The sequence below is a fragment of the Ceratotherium simum genome, chromosome 5 (assembly GCF_057802395.1).
Source record: "Ceratotherium simum simum isolate JZ-2026a chromosome 5, ASM5780239v1, whole genome shotgun sequence".
Taxonomy (NCBI): Eukaryota; Metazoa; Chordata; class Mammalia; order Perissodactyla; family Rhinocerotidae; genus Ceratotherium; species Ceratotherium simum.
In genome coordinates, this window is record NC_141904.1 from 21257431 (window position 1) to 21278267 (window position 20837).

Below are 20837 nucleotides of genomic sequence, written 5' to 3' on the forward strand. Positions count from 1 at the left end.
ATGTGGGACGTGGCCTCAGCATGGCCAGAGAAGCGGTGTGTTGGGGCGTGCCCGGGATCCGAACCCGAGCCACCAGTAGCAGAGTGCACGCACTTAACCGCTGAGCCACGGGGCTGGCCCCATAGAGAACTCTTAAAACTCGGTAATAAAAAGATAAATAACCCAATTAAAAAATGGGCAAAGGATTTGAATAGACATTTCTCCAAAGAATATATATGAATGGGCAATAAGCACATGAAAAGATGCTCAACATCATTAGTCATTAGGGAAATGCAAAAACCACAGCGAGATACTACTTTATACCTGCTAGAATGGCTGTAATCTAAAAGATAGATAATAACAAATGTCAGTGAGGATGTAAAGAAATTGGAACACTCGCACATTGCTGATAGGAATGTAAAGGTGCAGCAACTTTGAAAAACAGCTTGGCAATTTCTCAATATATTAAACATAGAGTTACCATATGACTCCACAATTCCGCTCCTAGGTGTTTACCCAAGAGAAATGAAAACATATGGTCACACAAAGCATTATACACAAATGTTCATAGCAGCATTACTCATAATAACTAAAAAGTGGAAACAACCCAAATGTCCAACAACTAACGAATGGATAAACAAAATGTGGAATATTCATACAATGGAATATTTGGCAATAAAAAGAAATAAAGTACTGACACAAGCTACAACAGGGATAATCCTCAAAAACATGTCAAGTGAAAGAAGTCAGTCACAAAAACCACATATTCTGTATCTTATATAAAAATGTCCAAAATAGGCAAGTCTTTAGGAACAGAAAGTAGATTAGTGCTGGGAGGGGGAGGAGGAGTGGGGAGAATAGGGAGTGACTGCTAATAGATACAGGGTTTCAATTTGGGGGTCATGAAAATGTTCCATTTTATGGTTCATTCCAATAATTATAGGGATGATTGAACAACTCTGTAAATATATCAAAAAATTGATTTGTGTATTCTAAACAGGTGAATTTATACTATGTAAATTATATCTCAATAAAGCTCTTAAAAAATTCAACTTGGGATATATTAACTTTCCTAAATAAGCCTGTGAATTCTCTTAAAGAACTCTGTTCTGGTGTACTTGGGCTGGAGGGGGTGTCTCAACAGGTTCTGGGGGATGTCAGAAGCGTCAGGGTCTAGGCAACCAGGGGTAGGAGCACAGGATGGGGAATAAATTGTCAGAGCATGTAATTTTCTCTCTCTAGTCTCCCTGAGCGAAGCCACGCCCCTTCCTCGTTTCCTAGCAACCAGCTCTCTACTGCTGCTCTTCCTCAAGCCTCACTCGTTTGTCACTTCCGCTCCGCGACAGGAAGTGAGGTCAGAGCCGGCAGCTTTCCCTGGAGTACGGCGTTTGGGGTGTCTGCTGCAGCTGAAGAAGCGGCGTCCCTGGAACTGGCGGCGTACCCCTCACTCCGGAGTTCCCCCTGCCGCCCTGGTGGGGCGGCCCTCGAGGAGTCTGGAGGGCTTCGCGGGTCCAGAGATTCGCGCGAGAGGAAGGCGAGGCCCGGGAACGCGTGGCTCGCCGGGCGGAGTAGGGGGCTGGCGGGGGCAGCTTCCTGGGTCTCTGTGGAGGCTCTTCAGCCTGGCGTCGTCTGTCTGCTGCGGCCCCGAGAGCTTTCCCACTTCTCCCCCGCGGACCACCGGAGTGTCTTGAGATTGGGACTTCCCTGCGTCCCTCCCCCAGCATCCCACCTTCTGCCTGTGAAGGAAGACCCCTCATAGAGAGGACTTACCCGGCTGCTGACTCTCTTCCCCGCCCAGCCCCTGAAGTGACCCACCATGGCCTTAGTGTGAGCTAGTGACCGACTTGTGACACTTCCCAGAGTCCTAGGGTAAATGTTAATGTGTGCGCGTGGCCGTGCGTGTATGTGTGCTTTTTATTTCCTGCAAAATCCGGGCTAGGAGAATCCTGGGCTGTGTTTGGCAAGTGTGTATTTTGGTTTACTTTTCGTTAATATTTCCGCCGAGTTTCTTCCCTGTCGTTGTTGCAAACGAGACAACTTTGTGCCTTCTAGTAGCTGGGTGGGAAGGCACGCTGGAATTAAGCTGGAAGAGCCCGGGAGATACTGATTTTTTGGATCTTAGTCTGACTTTTGAGGAGTTCAATGACCTGTTTGTGTTAGGCGATTCTCAGTCAGTTTTAAGTTTTTAATGTGTTTGTGTTATGTATTCAATACTGCAGGTATTGGGTCACATAGCACTGTCGTGACCCTCATAGACCTAAGCTCACTACTGAACACAGTAAAGGCTCATTAATTTTTAAATTTAAATATCAGAATATACACATTCTAACATTTTCAACTTAATATTGAAGGGGCCTATTTAAATGTAGTTTAGCTCTTGGAAAGGACAACGTAAAATAATAAAATCTTTTTAGATGATGTGTCTGAAATTTAGAGGCTGCCTAGAAGGCTAGGTACAGTGCTCTCCATAAAAGAGAAATATGGGTGCATCTAAGAGACCAAATAATCGTGTTTCTTTGCTTGTTTGTTTTTTCTCCTTTCTTTCCTTTTTTTTTAGTAGGTGTTGTTTCCTAATTTACTGACCCAGAGGTGGTTGCTGCCATTATGGGAAATCAGCTTGCTGGCATTGCTCCTTCCCAGATCCTTTCTGTGGAGAGTTATTTCTCAGACATACATGACTTTGAATATGATAAGAGCCTGGGGAGTACTCGGTTTTTTAAAGTTGCCCGAGCGAAGCACCGAGAAGGCCTGGTGGTTGTGAAGGTCTTTGCAATTCAGGATCCCACATTGCCTTTAACCAGCTATAAACAAGAACTGGAGGAACTGAAAATCAGGCTTCATTCTGCACAGAACTGTCTACCTTTCCAGAAAGCAGCAGAAAAAGCGTCTGAGAAAGCAGCCATGCTCTTTAGGCAGTATGTACGAGACAACCTGTATGATCGCATCAGTACCCGTCCATTCTTAAATAACATTGAGAAGCGTTGGATTGCTTTCCAGGTTCTCACAGCTGTGGACCAAGCACACAAATCTGGAGTCCGTCATGGGGATATCAAGACTGAGAATGTAATGGTTACCAGTTGGAATTGGGTCCTTCTGACTGATTTTGCCAGTTTTAAACCCACTTATCTTCCAGAGGACAACCCAGCAGATTTCAACTATTTCTTTGACACTTCACGGAGGAGAACTTGCTATATTGCTCCTGAACGTTTTGTTGATGGTGGATTGTTTGCCACTGAGTTAGAATATATGAGAGATCCTTCAACTCCACTTGTAGACTTAAATAGCAATCAGAGAACAAGAGGAGAGTTGAAGCGAGCAATGGACATCTTTTCAGCAGGTATTTGAGTTTGTCAAATTTGCTAAGGGGGGAGGCACATGTATTTTAACTCTCAAACATAGAAATGTAGCTTTTTTCATATGTCAGAAAATTAATTTCTTGGTATGTCCTTATAAACTATTTCAGATAGATGCAGCATTCTTTCATGGTACGTTAAGTGCCTTGAAAATGCAAAGAGCGATTTATTCATTCAAACATTTAAGAAATATTTGACTACTGTGTCAGATACTGTCTTCAGCACTAGAGACATAGATGGATAATTATGTCCCTCTTTTCAAGATGCTTATACTTTAATGTGGAGATAGATATGATATTGAAAAAGGACATTTTGGTGCAGTGTGGTTTGCTAAGGTGGTAATAAGAAGAGGGTGCTGTTATAGGAACCTATAGATACTTAAATTAGTCTCCAAGGTGGTGATGGGTAGAGAGGCAGGATCAGGAAACACCTCTTTATTGGAAGGATGATATTTAAACTGAGACCTGAAAGATGATTGGGAGCTAGCTATGGTAGGGGTACTTTGTTTCAGGCAGAGGGTGTTGCTTATACAAAGACTTGAAGACCAGAGCATGATGCACTGATTTTTTAGGGCACTTTAAGTAGTTGAGTGTATCTGGAACGTAGATGTGAGGTAGGCAAGGCCTAGATCAAAAAGGGTCTGGGATGGCCATGCTAGTCGACAGGGATATTATCAGATATGTGTTTTAGATAAAACGCTGACTTGTGGCATGGAGAGTGGATTTCAAGGGAGCTACACTGGAGAGGGGAAAAGCAGTTAGTAAACTGCCACAGTCCAGGGAAGACATGATCCTGACTGGCTTAAAGTTGTGACATAGTTGGAGAGGGAGTCGAGAGAAGTAACGCTTAAGAGAGAGTTAGTAGGTAGAATTGTTAGGACTTAGTGACTGATTGGAGTATGCAGTCAAGAACACTCCTTTCCACCCCATCCTGGGAACCTGGGTGGATGGTGATGCTGGTCACTGAGATAGGAGACGCAGGAGGAAGAACAGGTAGGGGGTGGGAAGATGATGAGGTCTGTATTAGTATGTTGAGTTGAAGGAGTTTGGGGGATATCCAGGAGAAGATGTACAACAGGTGGTTGGTTATAAAGGTTTGGTGCATAAAGATCTGGGATGGAGGTGAAGATTTGGTAGTTATCAGGATTGTAACCAAGGGAATGAGTTTGTAGCCAGAGAGAGTTTGTAGAGAAGTGATTCTTAAGCTTTTTTGGATCCCCTTAAAGAATTTGATGAAATCAGTGGCCTCCTTCCCTGGAAAAAAGTACCATGCATTCGTATACGTTCTTTCACATACACAGACCACATAAAGCTGGGCCGTGGATTCCAGATTATGCATGAACTTCTGGGAGAAGTGGGCTGAGGATGGTATCCTAAGGAATACCATGTGAACTCTGGCATCAGTGCCACTGTTTGTAAATTTTGCAAAGGTTGGGTTTACAGGTTTGCTACAATGAAAACGTAAATTGAGCTGTATTTTAGATTACTTAAGAAAAGTAACATAATTAATGAAGAAGTTTATTTCATCTAGGGGAGCAAATAAGAGTTGTTACATAGGATTGCACCTCTGTTGGGCTGTTCAGCTCACTAATCTGTGTCCCACGATAATACTGAAAGGTGTTTCTGATAAGATAGAGTTGGCCTCCAGACTGTAAATATAACAAAGTTAGAAATGCAGTTCATCAAAGTCCCAACTTTCTTGATCAGTGAATTTATCTAAATTTTTCTTGAACCATTTTTACATTTTAAACTTACTAACTGTTCTGTAAATAGGGCTCCTTTAGCTTGGAAATGTGACCACTTTCTAGCTTCGGGGGATCATTTATAGGTTTTTTTTAATTGAGATATAATGGCATTATATTGGTTTCAGGGGTACAACATAGTGATTTGATATTTGTATGTATTTCAAAATGATCACCACAATAAGTCTAGTTAACATCTGTCACCATAGATAGTTACAAAATTTTTTTTCTTGTGATGAGAACTTTAAAAAATCTGTTCTCTTAGCAACTTTCAGATATGCGATACAGTATTATTAACTATAGTCACCGTGCTGTGTGTTTTATCCCCATGACTTATTTATTATATAATGAAGTTTGTTAGTTTTAAAATTTCAGAGATTGATGAAGAGTTTACATTTATCCTTTCTGTGCGCATTATAGTGTTGTAAAAACGTAACCAAATTTTTACTCAGCATTTGTTTTTCCAGACTAAAGAGACCTACATTGTTTTGGCTGAAGATAGGTCCTTTCATTCCTTTGAAAGTGGTGGGTGGGATCTGTCCACCTCCCACGGCTCCTAAGATTTGATTTAGACTCTTTGGGTTTTGAGTGGTACTTTTCCGCATCTTCATGCATATCCATGGTTCCTGGCTGCTAGTTTGGGAGAAGTGAATATATTCTCTCTGGTCACATATGTGGGCAGGGCCTTGTTTGCTGGAGATCTTTCATTCATTCACTTGAAAAATATTTGAGTATCTTTTATGTGTGAGACACTGTGTTGTGTAGATGTTGGGAATACAGCTGTGAACAATACTGACCAAGTTTTTGTCCTCATGGCGTTTGCATTCTAGTGGAGGAGAGAGACTAAATAAGTAAATAAGAAAGAAAGTTAATTTTGGTTAGTGATAAATGCTATGACTTCTAGGTGCTGTGACAAAGGCTGGTAGGGGATAACTTTAGATAAAATGGTCAGAGAAGGCCTCTCTGAGAAGGTAACATTTGAGCTGAGATCTGAATGATAGGAGTGACTCAGTGATGATAGGGATAGCTTGAACAAAGTGTTTTATAGGGAAATACCACCCAATAATACGTCTTCCAGAAAAACATTCTAAAAGTTGCAAGGAAAAAAATCCTATATTCACTTCTATATTAGTCTCCTAGGATGCCATGACAAAATATCTGAGACTGGATAGCTTAAAAATTCTGGAGGCAGTTCTGGAGGCAGGCAGTCCAGGATCATGGTGCCAGCAGGGCTGATTTCTCCTGCGGCTGTTCTCCTTGGGTTGCAGATGGCTGCCTTCTCACTGAGTTCTCACATGGCCTTTTCCCTCCTGTCCCTTCTTATAAGGACACCAGTCAAAATGGATGAAGGCTGCACCCTTATGACCTCATTTAACCTTAATTACCTCTTTAAAGGCGGTATCTCCAAATACAGTCACATCCTAAGCTCCTGGGTGTTAGGGCTTCAACATATGAGTTTGGGAGGCAGGGGACACAATTCAGTCCACAACAACCTCCATTTAGTTGTAAATAGTCATATGTAGCTGTGTTTCTTATTTTTATTTGGAAATAATTTCAAACTTAATAAGCTTTAAAAACTTGCAAAATTGCAAAAATAAATACAGTACATAGAACACCTGTATACTCTTTACCCAGATTCACCTGCTGTTAACATTTTACTCCAGTTGCTTTATCATTTGTACCTTTTCTCTGCACTGCCCACCCCGCCCGCGATTTTTTCCTGAATGTTACATACATCATGGCGGTTTACCCCTAAATACTTCAGTATGTATTTCCTAAGATTAGGGATAGTCTTTTATGTAACACTTATGTAACTATATGTGGCAATTATCAACTGCAGCAAATTTAACATTGATACAATACTTTACACTTTTTATTCTGATTTTGCATTTGACCCAGGAATATCGCTTATAGCATTTTTCCTGCTCCAGGACGGGACTCAGTCTAGGGTCAGGTAGTACATTTAGTTGTCACATCTCTTTAACCCCCTTTAATCTGGAACATTTCCATAGCCTTTCTTTGTTGTTATGACATTGACATTTTTTGAAGACTACCTCTCCTTTAAATTTTTAAAATTATTTTTATACTTTTTATTTTCAAATGATAGACTCACAAGAAGTTTCAAAAATAGTGAAGAACCCTTCACCCAGCTTCCCTCACTGGTGACATCTTATATGACTGTAGTGCCATATCGGAATTGGTTACTGACATTGGTGCATTGCTGTTAACCAAACTATAGATCTTATTCAGTTGTTATCATCTTTTACCTACACTATGTGTGTGCTCGTGTGTGCATGCACATGCATGTCACCCCATCCCTTTGTTTTTTGATAGAATGTTCCTCATTTTGGATTTGTCTACTGTTTCCTTGTGATTAGATTTAGGTAATTCATTCTCAGTGGAAATACTGCCTAGGTGATGATGTGTCTTCACAGTATCACATTTGAAGGCAAATTGTGTCTATTGGTGATGTTAGTTTTTATTGCCTCATCAAGGTCTTGGCCAGTTTCTTCCCTCTATAGTTACTTTTTTTTTTAAATCCCTTGCAAAATAAGCAACCTGTGGGAAGAAATTTTAAAACCATGCATACTCTGTCCAAGAATACTCTGTCATTCATCATAATTTCCTCCTTGATTTGGCACCCATTGGTAATTCTTACCTGATCCAGTCTTTACTGTGGTAGTTGCAAAATGAAGATTTTCCAGCGCCAGCACTTCCTCTACATGTATCAGTAGGCACTCAGCATTCTACTATACTCAGGTGTTCTCTGTTTTCCCTCATTTATTTATTTATTATTGGTATAGACTCCTTAATTCCTGCACTCAGTTTGCTAATATTTTTGGGGGGAGTTTTTTGTTTATATTCATCAGGAATATTGGTCTGTAGTTTTCTTTTCTTGTGATATCTTTGTTTAGTTTGGTATCAGGGTAATATGGCCTCATAGAATAAATTGGGAAGTGTTCACTCCTATTTTTTGGGAGAATTTGTGAAGGATGGGTGTTAAGTCTTTTAATGTTAGATAGAATTCACCTGTTTAGCCATCGTGGCTTAGGCTTTTCTTTGTGGGAAGTTTTTCATTACCCGTTCAATCTCTTTGTTTATAAGGTCTGTTCAGATTTTCTATTTCTTTTCAAATCAGCTTTGGTGATCTATATCTTTCTAGGACTCTATCCATTGCATTTAGGTTATCTAATTTATTGGCATACAGTTGTTCAAAGTATCCATTATAATTCTTTTCATTTCTGTACGGTTGTTAGTAATGTCCCCCTTTTCGTACCTGATTTTAGTAGTTTGAGTCATCTCTCTTAGTAAAAGTTTGTAGTTTTGTTGATCTTTTCAAAGCACCAACTTTTGATTTCGTTGATATTCTCTGTTGTGTTTTATTCCCTATTTCTTTCTTCTTCTTCTTCTTTTTTTTTTTTTTGTGAGGAAGATTAGCCCTGAGCTAATCCGATGCCAATCCTCTTCTTTTTGCTGAGGAATATTGGCCCTGGGCTAACATCCGTGCCCATCTTCCTCTACTTTATGTGGGACACGGGCGCAGCATGGCTTGACAAGCAGTGCGTCGGTGCGTCCCCGGGATCTGAACCTGCGAACCCTGGGCTGCTAAAGTGGAGTGCGCACACTTAACCGATACACCACTGAGCTGGCCCCCTCGTTCCCTATTTCATAAATTTCCACTCCAATTTTTATTATTCCCTTCCTTCTGTTTGCTTTGGTTTTAGTTTACTTTTCTTTTTCTTGTTTCTTAAGGTTATGGTTAGGTTATTATTATGAGCTCTTCCTTTTTAATGTATGTGTTTATAGTTATACATTTCCTCTAAAGACTTCTTTAGTTGCATCCCATACATTTTTGTATGTTGTGTTTTCATTTTCATTCATTTCAAAATATTTTCTTGTTTCCCTTTGATCCATTGGTTATTTAGGAGTGTGTTGTTTAATTTCTGCATATTTGTGAATTTTTCAAGTTTTCTTGTGTTATTGATTTCTTATTTCATTCCATTGTGTTTTGAAGAACATAATTTGTATGATTGCAGTCCTTTTAAACTTATTGAGACTTGTTTCATGGCCTAGCACATGGTCTGCTTTGGAGAGTGTTCCATGTGTACTTGAGAAAAATTTTGTATTCTGCTGTTGTTGGGTGGAGTGCTGCTTTGATGTCTGTTAGATCCAGTTGGTTTGTAGTATTGTTCAGTTCTATTTCCTTCTTGCTTATGGTGTTTTTAGTAGCTGTTTTAAGTCTTTTATTCTAGAAGTTGACCCTATATGGGTAGAAATTAATTTAAGAAATTTATTGAGTGTTTATTTTGTGTCAGGAACATAGTTGCTTGAGATTTTTCAGTGAACAAAATAGACAAAAATCCTTACTCATTGAGTTTGCATTCTAGTAGGTATATAGACAGTAAAGAAATAAACATAAAATATATAATTTGGCAGTTGTGCTCTGGGGAAAAACAGCAGGAATAGGAGAAAGGGAATGTGCCAGGCGAGTATGGGGTAGTTGTGGTGGGGCTTGCAATTTTAAACTGGGCTGTCAAGAAAGGCCTTACTGCTAAGATGACATTTGATTAAAGATCTGAAGGAGGTGGAGGCATAAGCCACATGGATACTTGGGGGAATAGCATTCCAGGCAGAAGGACTAGTAAATGCAAAGGCTGTGAGCTAAGGTTATTTAAGGATCTTTTTAAGATGTGTTTACATTCATGTCCTATAATGACTCAGTGAGACTGCTTTGTCCTTTTGAGAATGCAGATACTTTTTTATTCCTTATTCGAAGATTATGTAAGTGCAAAATGATTGGGTTATCTCTCCTTCCCTCTCTAATCCCACACTTCTTAGCACTTATCATTTTATAATTGTCTTTGTTCACTGGTTTATTTTATGTTTCTCCTCCTAGAATGAAAGCTTCATGAGGGCAGGGATTTTTATCTGTTTTATGCACTCTAAATATATGTGTATATATTACATAACCACATATTCATTTTTAAACTATAGAACTAGAAAGTAATTTTATGTGATTTAAGCTTTTTTTTAAGAGAGAGAAAAATTGGTCCTTTTTTGACTTTATGCTTTTAGAAAGTGATGATTAGACAATAGACATTTTCTCTGTCTTGCTTGATTGTAGTTGTATGTTGCATCAAAAATTTTAGTTCATTTTACTTTGGGTTTTGCATTTGGAGTTTTATGAATTTTATGAATTCTTGATCTATATACTGATGATATCTTGCATTTCATTTTTAATGAATTATATCTGCTACTTTCCAGGTTGCGTGATAGCTGAGCTTTTTACAGAAGGTGTTCCACTATTTGACCTCTCACAACTTTTGGCTTATAGAAATGGACAATTTTTCCCTGAACAAGTGCTAAATAAAATTGAAGATCGCAGTATCAGAGAATTGGTAACTATGCTACAAATATTGGCCGTAAAGTTTTTAATAGAACTGTGTTCTCATTTTTGCATTAGTTAGCTCTATGAAATGTAATCAGTTTGGAACAAAGCAATAAAGCCTCATAGACTAATACAAATAGCCTATTGTTTTTAACTTTGTTAGGGAGAAATGTACAATTATTTTCCCCTTCTCAGACATAGGGCTCATTTGACTTAATTTTACACACACACACACACACAAACACACACACACACACCTTCCCATTATAATCTGTAGCTCTGCTTTGGACAGATTTGGAAGGAGGTAAGGCAGTGCTAGGGGGATAGAGAGGTTGTCCAGGATAGAGCTTGCTGGTAAGAAATGAAGACATGTAGCTAAAATGAAGGAGACAGGAGACATCACCTTGAATATAATACAGCAGTATAGGGTCGTTTCCTATAGAAGCAGTTAGCTTTGTGTACCTCCCTTGACCCTGATGGCAGTTCTGGAAGGGGAGATATAGAATCACAAATTAGTATAGCAGGACAGATATGAGGAATTCTGTGGGAGGTCACATAAGCCATATATCCACATTACTGTTTGAGGGGATCTTTTTTAAATCAGTCAGTACAGTAACTGATGCTTAGGATGATGACTCTGAGGCATGGAAAGATTATGGTATATCTAAAATATTCTTTAGTAAGGTAGAGAAACATATAATACATTTTGGTTTCTTTTACAAATGGTGAATATTAAAAAATAAGATGCTTCAGAGCATCTTTAGATGCAAATTTAGCTCATGGTCAGTGAACAGTACACTGGTTTAAGAGTTGGCCTACCTGGCTGTTCTGCCTTAGGATATGGCATCATTTGTCATGTTACATTGGCTGAGTAACTTCATGAATTTGGGCCTACATTTTCTTAACTGTGAAAGGAGTGAATTTGACTAATCTTTAAGGCTTAATCCAAATGTAAAAGTAGTTCTGTTAAGTCACCTTTCCTTATTTATCGTACATTTGATTTCCCCAGTTTCAATACTAGGCTCCTATTTAGAATATAAACAGAAAGCTCAAATAACTAGGTATATTTTTATGATATTTTGAGTATTTAAATAATGACTGATACACTATGAAGGTCTAGGAGAGATTAAACTATACTCTGTATGTTGAAAAAAAGTATTTCCCTGTGATGCTAGAAGACAAAAGTTTACGTTAGGTATATCATTTCTAGTGTTTGCAGGATTTAACATCTGTTTAACATACTTGAAAAGTTTAAACCACTGATTTCCTTTTTGACTTGATTTTAGAACTACACTTAAACCATGTATTGGGGCCGGCCCTGTGGCTTAGTGGTTAAGTGCGCACGCTCTGCTACTGGCGGTCCAGGTTTGGATCCTGGGCGCGCACTGACGCACTGCTTGCCTGGCCATGCTGAGGCGGCATCCCACATACAGCAACTAGAAGGATGTGCAACTATGACGTACAACTATCTACTGGGGCTTTGGGGAGAAAAAGGGAAAAAAAGGAGGAGGATTGGCAATAGATGTTAGCTCAGGGCCGGTCTTCCTCAGCAAAAAAGAGGAGGATTGGCATGGATGATAGCTCAGGGCTGATCTTCTTCACAAAAAACAAAACAAAACGAAAACCATGTATTTCCTTGGATTTGTGAAAATAAGGCTCTAAACCAGAACTTTGATATGTAAATAGATTTCAGGGGTTCTGTGATTCTTTTCAGAATTGTGTGTAATTTTATATGCAAAAATTATTTGTATACATTTTTCTCTGAAGAAAATCCCCTTGCTTTCCTCAGATTCTCAGTGGTTTCTCCTGCTCAGAAAAGTTTAAGAGTCCTTGGGTTGTGGACAGCAGTATATCACTCCCTGGTCTTAAATGGAGAATGCTGAGCAGGGTATATCTCCTCTTTACGTGTCTGGGCCATTCGTAATACGTTAATATGTAATTTCCTGTTGCTTTCTAGGACAATAGTAGAGTCACATATTACTCAGTCAGGTTTCTGCAAGTAGTTTGAAAGGTGAAGATTGAGAAGAGTCAGAATTACCTCGAAAATCCTTTAAATCATATGTAAGTTGCCCTTGTAGCTTTCATCTGATCTAATTTGCTTTTCTCAAATCTATTTTTTACTCCCTTTCTCCCCTTGGTGTAGGTAACTCAGATGATTCACCGTGAGCCAGATAAACGTTTAGAGGCAGAAGATTACTTAAAGCAGCAGCGTGGCAATGCCTTTCCTGAAATATTTTACACTTTCCTTCAGCCCTACATGGCCCAGTTTGCCAAGGAAACATTTCTTTCTGCAGATGAGCGTATTCTGGTTATACGGAAGGATTTGGGCAACATTATTAACAATCTCTGTGGACATGATCTGCCGGAAAAAGCAGAAGCAGAGCCTAAGGAAAATGGGCTGGTTATCTTGGTGTCTGTTATAACGTCCTGCCTACAGACCCTTAAATACTGTGATTCCAAACTTGCTGCTTTGGAACTTATTCTCCATTTGGCCCCAAGATTAAGTGTAGAAATTCTTTTGGATCGTATTACACCATATCTTTTGCATTTCAGCAATGACTCTGTCCCTAGAGTGCGGGCCGAAGCCTTGAGGACGTTGACCAAAGTTCTTGCTCTTGTCAAAGAGGTTCCTCGCAATGATATCAATATCTATCCGGAATATATTCTGCCAGGCATAGCCCACTTAGCCCAAGATGATGCTACTATTGTTAGACTAGCCTATGCTGGTAAGAGTTTATTGTCCAAGTAATAGTCACTCATATTTTTGAAGTTAGTGACTGTAATACATCTTGTTTCTCTGATTTCTTTGGGAATTCCAAGAATGAACTTTGGTCCTTGAATTGTTTGTGTACATTTTAATAATATTTATAGCTGTTCTGTTCCTGAGGCTCAGCTTTTGCGTTTACTCTCATTTATGAAGTGATCAGGATTATCAAGTGGAAAGTATAATGCAGAATCTTATGACTTTACTGGGAGTATTAACGTTTAATTTGGGGTTAAGACTAATGTTTATAAGAATGTGCTTCTGATCTAGTGTCTTTAGGCCTTTATAAAGTTTCTCTGAACAAATACGCTTGCTTGAATATCAGTTTTAGGATACAACAGTCAGTTGATGTTGAAAAAGATTAATTTTGCTGGGTAATTTGGTGTTGAAAGAACCTAGCTTACTAAGTTACTGAATTTTAAGATCCTGTCAGTTACTATAGTGTTGAGGATGTGTGGCTTCTTTGTGATGAGGTGAGTATGTTGTATAACACACCTACCTCTTTTACTTGTAGTTCTCACTCATGAAATCAAGTGTTACAGATTCATGTTTTTAGCTTCCCAAGTTAATTCTGAATGCTTATTTCTGCATGGAAAATGTCACTGAAACATTTACATAATTTCATAATTTATTTCTAAAATGTAAGCTGATGGAAATCAGGGATTCTATTTTGAAATCTTTGTAAATAGTACAAAATGTATGCATGGTGGTGATATTGTCACTTTTTTGAAAGATACATGCTTAGTTCATTGATTTTATGATTTGCCTGTCATTATTGTAATGGAACATGTGAAAAATGGTTTGGACTCTGGCCTTATCTCTAGGCACAGTCACAAAGTGATTGGTAGTTGTCATCTTTGTCGTTTTTTTTTCCTATATATATATTTTTATTTATATTTATCCATCTGCCGATTTACTGATTTGTGGTTTCTGGTTTCTATAACTGTATAGGTATAAATTTCAGACTTAGAAAATCCAGGATTTCTTTAAGATTTATCCAACTTTATCATTTGTAACAAAGCATATTTATAATTTACTTGGCAAATATTAATAATTGAATCAGATAAAATTAAAGAAAAGTTTGTGGGTTTTAAAAACAAGCTGTATCTTTTTTTAGAGTTTCTTGACCTACTTTGGCTGAGTGTATCTTAGTCTGTTCTCATTTGTGTTAAATAGGTAGGGTTCTGATGTGTAGGTGCCATATTAACATGTTGACATTCAATTATTAATAGTCATAGAATAAAAGTAATAGTTACTATTTATTGAAAGATCTGCTGTGTGTCAGGGCATCTACTGCTCAAGGTTGTTGCAAGGGTTAGTTGCAAGAGATATATAGATTCTAAAATAGATTCTAGATTCTGAGATACATAGATTCTAAGATTTTAAGATCTATATATCTCTCAAAACTAACCCTTGCAACAACCTTGAGCAGAAGATGTTATAGTACCTTCATTTTTACCGGTGAAGAAATTGAGAATGGGGGAGGCTAAATAGCGTGTCCCAAATGTATCTGGACTAATTATTTCTCACTTCTCAGAGCTGCTTGTCTAGACCTTGATTTTGAAGTAGCTCTGCTTTCCTTTGTTCTTCTGGGTCTTTGTGGGTGAGAGTCCGTGATAACCCAGGGTCAGTGTCAGTACCTTGCAGTGTCCCTCCATCATGGCTTAGTGCATGATAAAGCTGCCTTTTTTAATAGAGCCGTTAAGTCTATTTGAACTTGTATGGTTGAGTATAATTAACCATACGTGTCAGTAATTATAAAAGTTTAAAATCAATTTTTAAATTTCTTTTACAGTATTCTTTTTAAACTCAGATGCTGGTATAGATTTATATGTTGTGTAAAGTAAACTTTCAAGTGTGTTGTGGTTTATGAACTTAAATGGGAAAATAAGCATACATCTACTTAGACTTTAGAGGTGCCTAGGAAAGTAAGAGACTTTTCCTGATAAAGATATGTTCGTTAAAGTGGAGATTCCATCTAGAATTTTGACTTATTATCAGAGGATGGCCCAGAATTCTCCTATCTTTAGGGTGAGCAGGCATTACAGGGTATTATATCTTGCTTACTTAGAGGTAAATTTTTGTTCTATTCACAATGTTGAACCCGGCAGGCCTGGGGAGTGGGACTCCAAAATGAAAGGAATCAGTCTTTTAGATAGACTCAAAAATCTCAACCATTTATTGTGAGATGCATCTCAATTTCGGAGGTATTAAAAAGCAAAGAAAATGGGAGTCTTAGAATCAATAAAATAAGGTAGTTAAACTTTATGTTCAGTGCTATTCACTGCGAAGAAGGAAAAGAGTGCAGTCTGGCTGGTATGGTCATACGTTAAGATGCACAGAAGTGGGAGGGAAAGAAAGAGACAGAGGAGTAAATAAAAATGGAAGGAAGAAGAAAGTGTGAGCAAAGAGCAGATACAATTGATAGCAAATGTGACAGCAGAAATTAGAAGTAGATATTTTGGGCCGGCTCCGTGGCTTAGCGGTTAAGTGCGCGCGCTCTGATGCTGGCGGCCCGGGTTCGGATCCCGGGAGCGCCCTGAGGCACCACTTCTCCGTCCAACGTGAGGCCGAGTCCCACGTACAGCAACTAGAAGGATGTGAACCTATGGCATGCAACTATCTACTGGGGCTTTGGGGGGAAAAAACTGAATAAATAAAATCTTTAAAAAAAAAAAAAAAAGAAGTAGATATTTTCACAGTGGCGAGGAGTATCAGATAGTCTTAATAGATTATCAGAGAGAGAAAGGAGAAAATAGAGACAACTGCAGAAGTGTGGCAAACAGTCTCCCACTTGTCACTGAGAACTTCAGAGTATCGCTTGTAAAGTGGTCTAATAATGGTGATTCAGTTTGGTGATGGCTCTTTGAGGTAGATGTGACTCATTGATGTGTGAAGAAACTGAGACTCAGCTTGGTTAAACAGCCAGCCGGTGAGTGTTAGGGTCGAGATTTGAACCAAGACCCAAAGCCCAGCTTGATTTGTTATTTTAATGTGGAAGTGTGTTTCTCTTTTAGTCTAATGCATGTGTCTCACCTGTTAAGATACTGTTTAAAGGGTAGGTCTCTGTAGAAGGATTAAGCTTTTTTTGCCTCATGTTATATTTTGGGTTATTTTTGTATTTTTTTCCAGTTTTATTGAGACATAATTGACATACATCACTGTATAATTTTAAGGTGTACAGAATAATGGTTTGATGTATATATATTGTGAAATGATTACTGCAGTAAGTTTAGTTAGCATCTATGATCTCATCTATAGATACAATAAAAAGAAAAAGCAAAAAAAGAAAAAATTTTTTTCTTTGTGATGAGAACTCTTAGGATTTACACTTTTAACAACTTTCATATATATCATACAGCAGTGTTAGTTATAGTCATCATGTACATTTTTGTATTTTTTAGAGAACCTTATGTTTTATTATTAAAACTGATAGTTTGGGGGTAGTTGTAGATTATGAGATTAGTTACTGAAAAAAAATCGGATTAGATTAAGTGCTAAATGGAAAAGTCCTTTTCCTCTTAGGTTTTATGATGATTATTTATATGTATAAAGACTTAGGGAGGAAAAGTTATAAGCATTACAAAAATTTGTGATTATAATTATTATAAATTTTCTCCCTTTTATAGAAAACATAGCTCTGCTGGCAGAAACAGCTTTGAGATTCTTGGAGTTAGTACAGTTAAAAAATCTCAATATGGAAAATGACCCAAATAGTGAAGAAATAGATGAAGTTACACATCCCAATGGAAATTATGACACAGGTAGTATAATTTTCTCTGCCAGATTTCCTATTATTTAGAATAAATTGCTAATGTGAACTTGGAACAAACTATCATTTGTAATTTTCATGTAAGATGAAAGAATACCAGATATGTAGATGGGAAGGGTCCCTGGTGTCTGATTGTTCTCTCTATCCTCGTACACTGTTACCTAGTTAGAAATGATCAGCTTGACGCCACAGATTCTAGGCTCAGTTGTTTTTTAGCCAGAATTGATTTGTGTCAACAGTAAAGCTATCTGAATTATATAATTCTTATAAGATAAAAGAAAAAAATATTGGAAACTTCATAGCTAAAGAATCTAGGGGCTGGCCCGGTGGCACAGGTGGTTAAGCGCGTGTGCTCTGCTGCGGCGGCCCGGGGCTCGCTGGTTCGGATCCCAGGCGTGCACCGACGCGCTGCTTGGCAAGCCATGCTGTGGCGGCGTCCCATATAAAGTAGAGGAAGATGGGCACGGATGTTAGCCCCGGGCCAGTCTTACTCAGCAAAAAATGAGGAGGATTGGCAGATGTTAGCACAGGGCTGATCTCACACACACACACAAAAAGAATCTAAACCTTTTCTCCTTATGTGAGTACAGTCATCTCTCAGTATCTGTGGGGGATTGGTTCCAGGACCCCCATGGACACCACAATCTGTGGATGCTCTAGTCCGTTATATAAAAATGGCATAGTATTTGCATATAAGCTATGCACATCCTCCTGTATACTTTAAATCATCTGTAGCTTACTTATAATACCTAACACAATGTAAATGCTATGTAAATATTATACTGTATTGTTTTGGGAATGATGATAAGCAAAAAAAGGCGATGCATGTTCAGTACAGACATAACCATCGTAGGCCTTTTGAGGCCTATCTGAGGCAGAACCCACAGATACGGAGGGCTGACTATATTCTGAGTATCCTCAATCATAAACTGTGTTTATTTCATATTATCTGTGATTTACATATCAAAACCCACACCTTTTACTGTATAGGAACAGATGTGATGGTAGACTCTTTGAGGTCAGAGTCCCTGTCTTAAGTTTCTTTACAGCCATACACCTTTTAACAAGCTTTCAGTTGATGTTTATTGAGTTAAAGATTTATAAGTAAAATAATATAATTAGATCTGTTCCAAGATGTTTCTAGATCAGAAAAACTAGAGAAATCTAGTTTTCAGATTTTTATGCTGTAGACAACTGTAATGGCTCTGTTACTTGTTAGAATGGCATCATTTTAGACAGCATATAATATCAGGAGTTGAAGACAGTGGAATAATTTTGAACTTATAGAAGGATGTATCAGAAAGGAAATCCTTGCTTTTTTCGTGGAATTATGTAGAAAATAATACTTAAAAAAATTCTGCATTCTATAACCATGTAATTGGACCGTTTTAGATAATGAAGTTAGTCATTAAAATTTTTTGGGAGTTAATGTAAAGTTTTTCTTAATATGAACATAGAGTTTTGCGTATCAGACCGCCTTTTCCCTTGACAATGGCTGCATGAGTAGTGGCCTCTGCCCTCATTTAGCCACTGGATAATTGTTAAACATAAGCTCTGCCTCAGGCAATTATGTGCCTGCTCTGAGCACTGAGGATATGGTGGTGAATAAGACAGACGAGATCTCTGCTCTTGAGCTTACATTTTAGTAAGGAAAAGACAGACAACTAAGTAAATAAATAAATGAAAAGGGGTGGGTGAGTAGGAGATAAGGTCAGAGAAGAAGGCGGTGGTGGCCAGATTGTGTAAAGCCTTGACAGGACTTGCAGTTATTTTCTGGCTTTCTAAAATATAATAAACCGACCTTTAAAAATGCTTTCTAAAAGTATTGCCCTGTACCATCAGATTACATCCTGAGGCAATCTAGTATTTTCAAGTCCTTGATTAAGTTGACCTTATTGGGGCAGTATGATCTCCTTTCTGGTGCTTCCTCATAGTTTTCTCCTTGAGCCTCATAAATAGAGTTATTTAGTGATATAGTAACTATGCTTGTGGCATCTGCTTATTAGGATGTTCTTCAGTTTATATTTCATTTTCCCATTTATTCTTCAGATATTTGGTAGTGGAAAAACTTAGTGATTATAGACTTTCTGTGGTGGCTTCTGTAATCATTTTATTTCTCCAAGGATAAGAAAAGTTTGGGTCTATGTGTATGGGGAAAAAAAATTGATCCTATCTTTCCTTTTTCTTTTAGAGCTCCAAGCCTTACATGAAATGGTCCAGCAGAAAGTTGTCACTTTGCTAAGTGACCCTGAAAATATTGTGAAACAAACCTTAATGGAAAATGGAATAACACGGCTGTGTGTATTCTTTGGACGTCAGAAAGCCAATGATGTTTTATTGTCCCACATGATCACTTTCCTAAATGATAAGAATGATTGGCATCTGCGTGGAGCTTTTTTTGATAGTATAGTGGGTATGTTTTTTTGTTTGTTTTTAAATTCATCTTTAAGATTTTGCATTATCTTCTCAAATACTTCCATGCAACCTGAAAGGTGATGATTCTACCAAATTTTATTAATAATGAAATGAGTTCCTAGTATTTCTGTCTGTCTTCATGCTGCTTTTGGATAAGAGAAGTATCTTAGCTGATCAAGGGATTAGTTAACTGAACTGTGATACATCCCATATGAAGGAATAGCATGTGGTCATTAAAAACTGTTTTAGGGCCAGCCCCAGTGGCCTAGTGGTTAAGTTGGGTGCACTCCACTTTGGTGGCCTGGGTTTGGTTCTCAGGCACGGACCTACACCACTTGTCTGTCAGTGGCTGTGCTGTGGTGGTGGCTCACGTGCAGAAAGAGGAAGATTGGCAGCGGATATTAGTTCAGGGCAAATATTCCTCAGCAAAAAAAAAACTGTGTTTTAAAAGACTGTTTAATGACTTGGGAAAGTACCATGAAATATTATTACAGTGACTGAAGTAGGTTGTAAATCTACCTAAAGTATGATCCCAGTTGTGTAAAGATAACAGTAACAAATCATATATGCTTATAAAAAAGGCCGGACTATACTAAGAGGTGAATAGTGATTATCTCTGGGGCTGGGACTATAGGTGATTGTTTTCTTTATATTTTCCATATTTGTCAAATTTTCTACAATAAAAATGCATCATTTTTAAAATCAGAAAATAAAGTTAAAGTGTAATTATGATTGAATATCAGTGTTCTTGGAAAGAAAATTAAAATTTACAGGCTTTGCTTTGTATTAAACTGAAAACTTGTGAAAAATTAAGCAGGTTTTTTTGCTGTTTTTTCAAAATATTGCAATTCTTGATTTTCAGATTTATCTAAAGAAGGACATCTTATATTTTATCTGGATGACTCCTATTACATTTAGATTCAAAATTAGAAATAAAGTGGATTTTATTTTCAATAGATTAAGTCACGTTTGACATAGGATTTAATATTTTCCCTTTTGAACGATAACTGTCCTTTCCACCTGATTGTACTGATCTTTTCAATTTTAGATTTGGTCAGTTATGAAATATATGCTAAAACCATGTTATTATGATTAACCACGAATCCTTTTTATTTCATTTCGCACGTGATCGTAACAGCTTGTCTGTTAACGCAAAAGGTTTAAAGACTCTTCTACACATTGGAAAGCTTCGCTGGTGTCCAAACTTTCTCATGTAGTAGCAGAGAGCTCTAGGGTTTAGATTTTGGTTCCCAGTAATCTGGGAAAGTAACTGCTGAAGGGTTTGCTGTTGGATGTTTTTCCTAGAAAATAAAAAAAGGAAAGAAACTCGCATGGCAACAGTATTGATATTTCTGCAAGTGCTATCATATAATGTTTTGGAGATAAGGGTACTTCCTACTTCGAAAAGCTTTGCAGTTGTCTAC

General features: G+C 38.0%; 1 protein-coding gene across 3 annotated transcripts in view; it reads left to right on the top strand.

Moving 5' to 3' along the window:
- Nucleotides 1–1349: 1349 nt before the first annotated feature.
- The window catches only part of PIK3R4 (phosphoinositide-3-kinase regulatory subunit 4), a 70154-nt gene continuing 50666 nt past the window's right edge, over nt 1350–20837 (top strand). The window contains exons 1-6 of one of the 3 annotated variants that reach the window (XM_087430572.1): nt 1350–1848; nt 2537–3316; nt 10339–10472; nt 12606–13188; nt 16856–16990; nt 19190–19411. In XM_087430572.1, coding sequence (XP_087286698.1) covers nt 2584–3316; nt 10339–10472; nt 12606–13188; nt 16856–16990; nt 19190–19411 — 1807 coding nt within the window. In that variant the 5' untranslated portion in view covers nt 1350–1848; nt 2537–2583. The remainder of the gene's footprint in view (nt 1849–2536; nt 3317–10338; nt 10473–12605; nt 13189–16855; nt 16991–19189; nt 19412–20837) is intronic. The other 2 variants (XM_004419383.2, XM_087430573.1) reach the window with 2 other exon arrangements.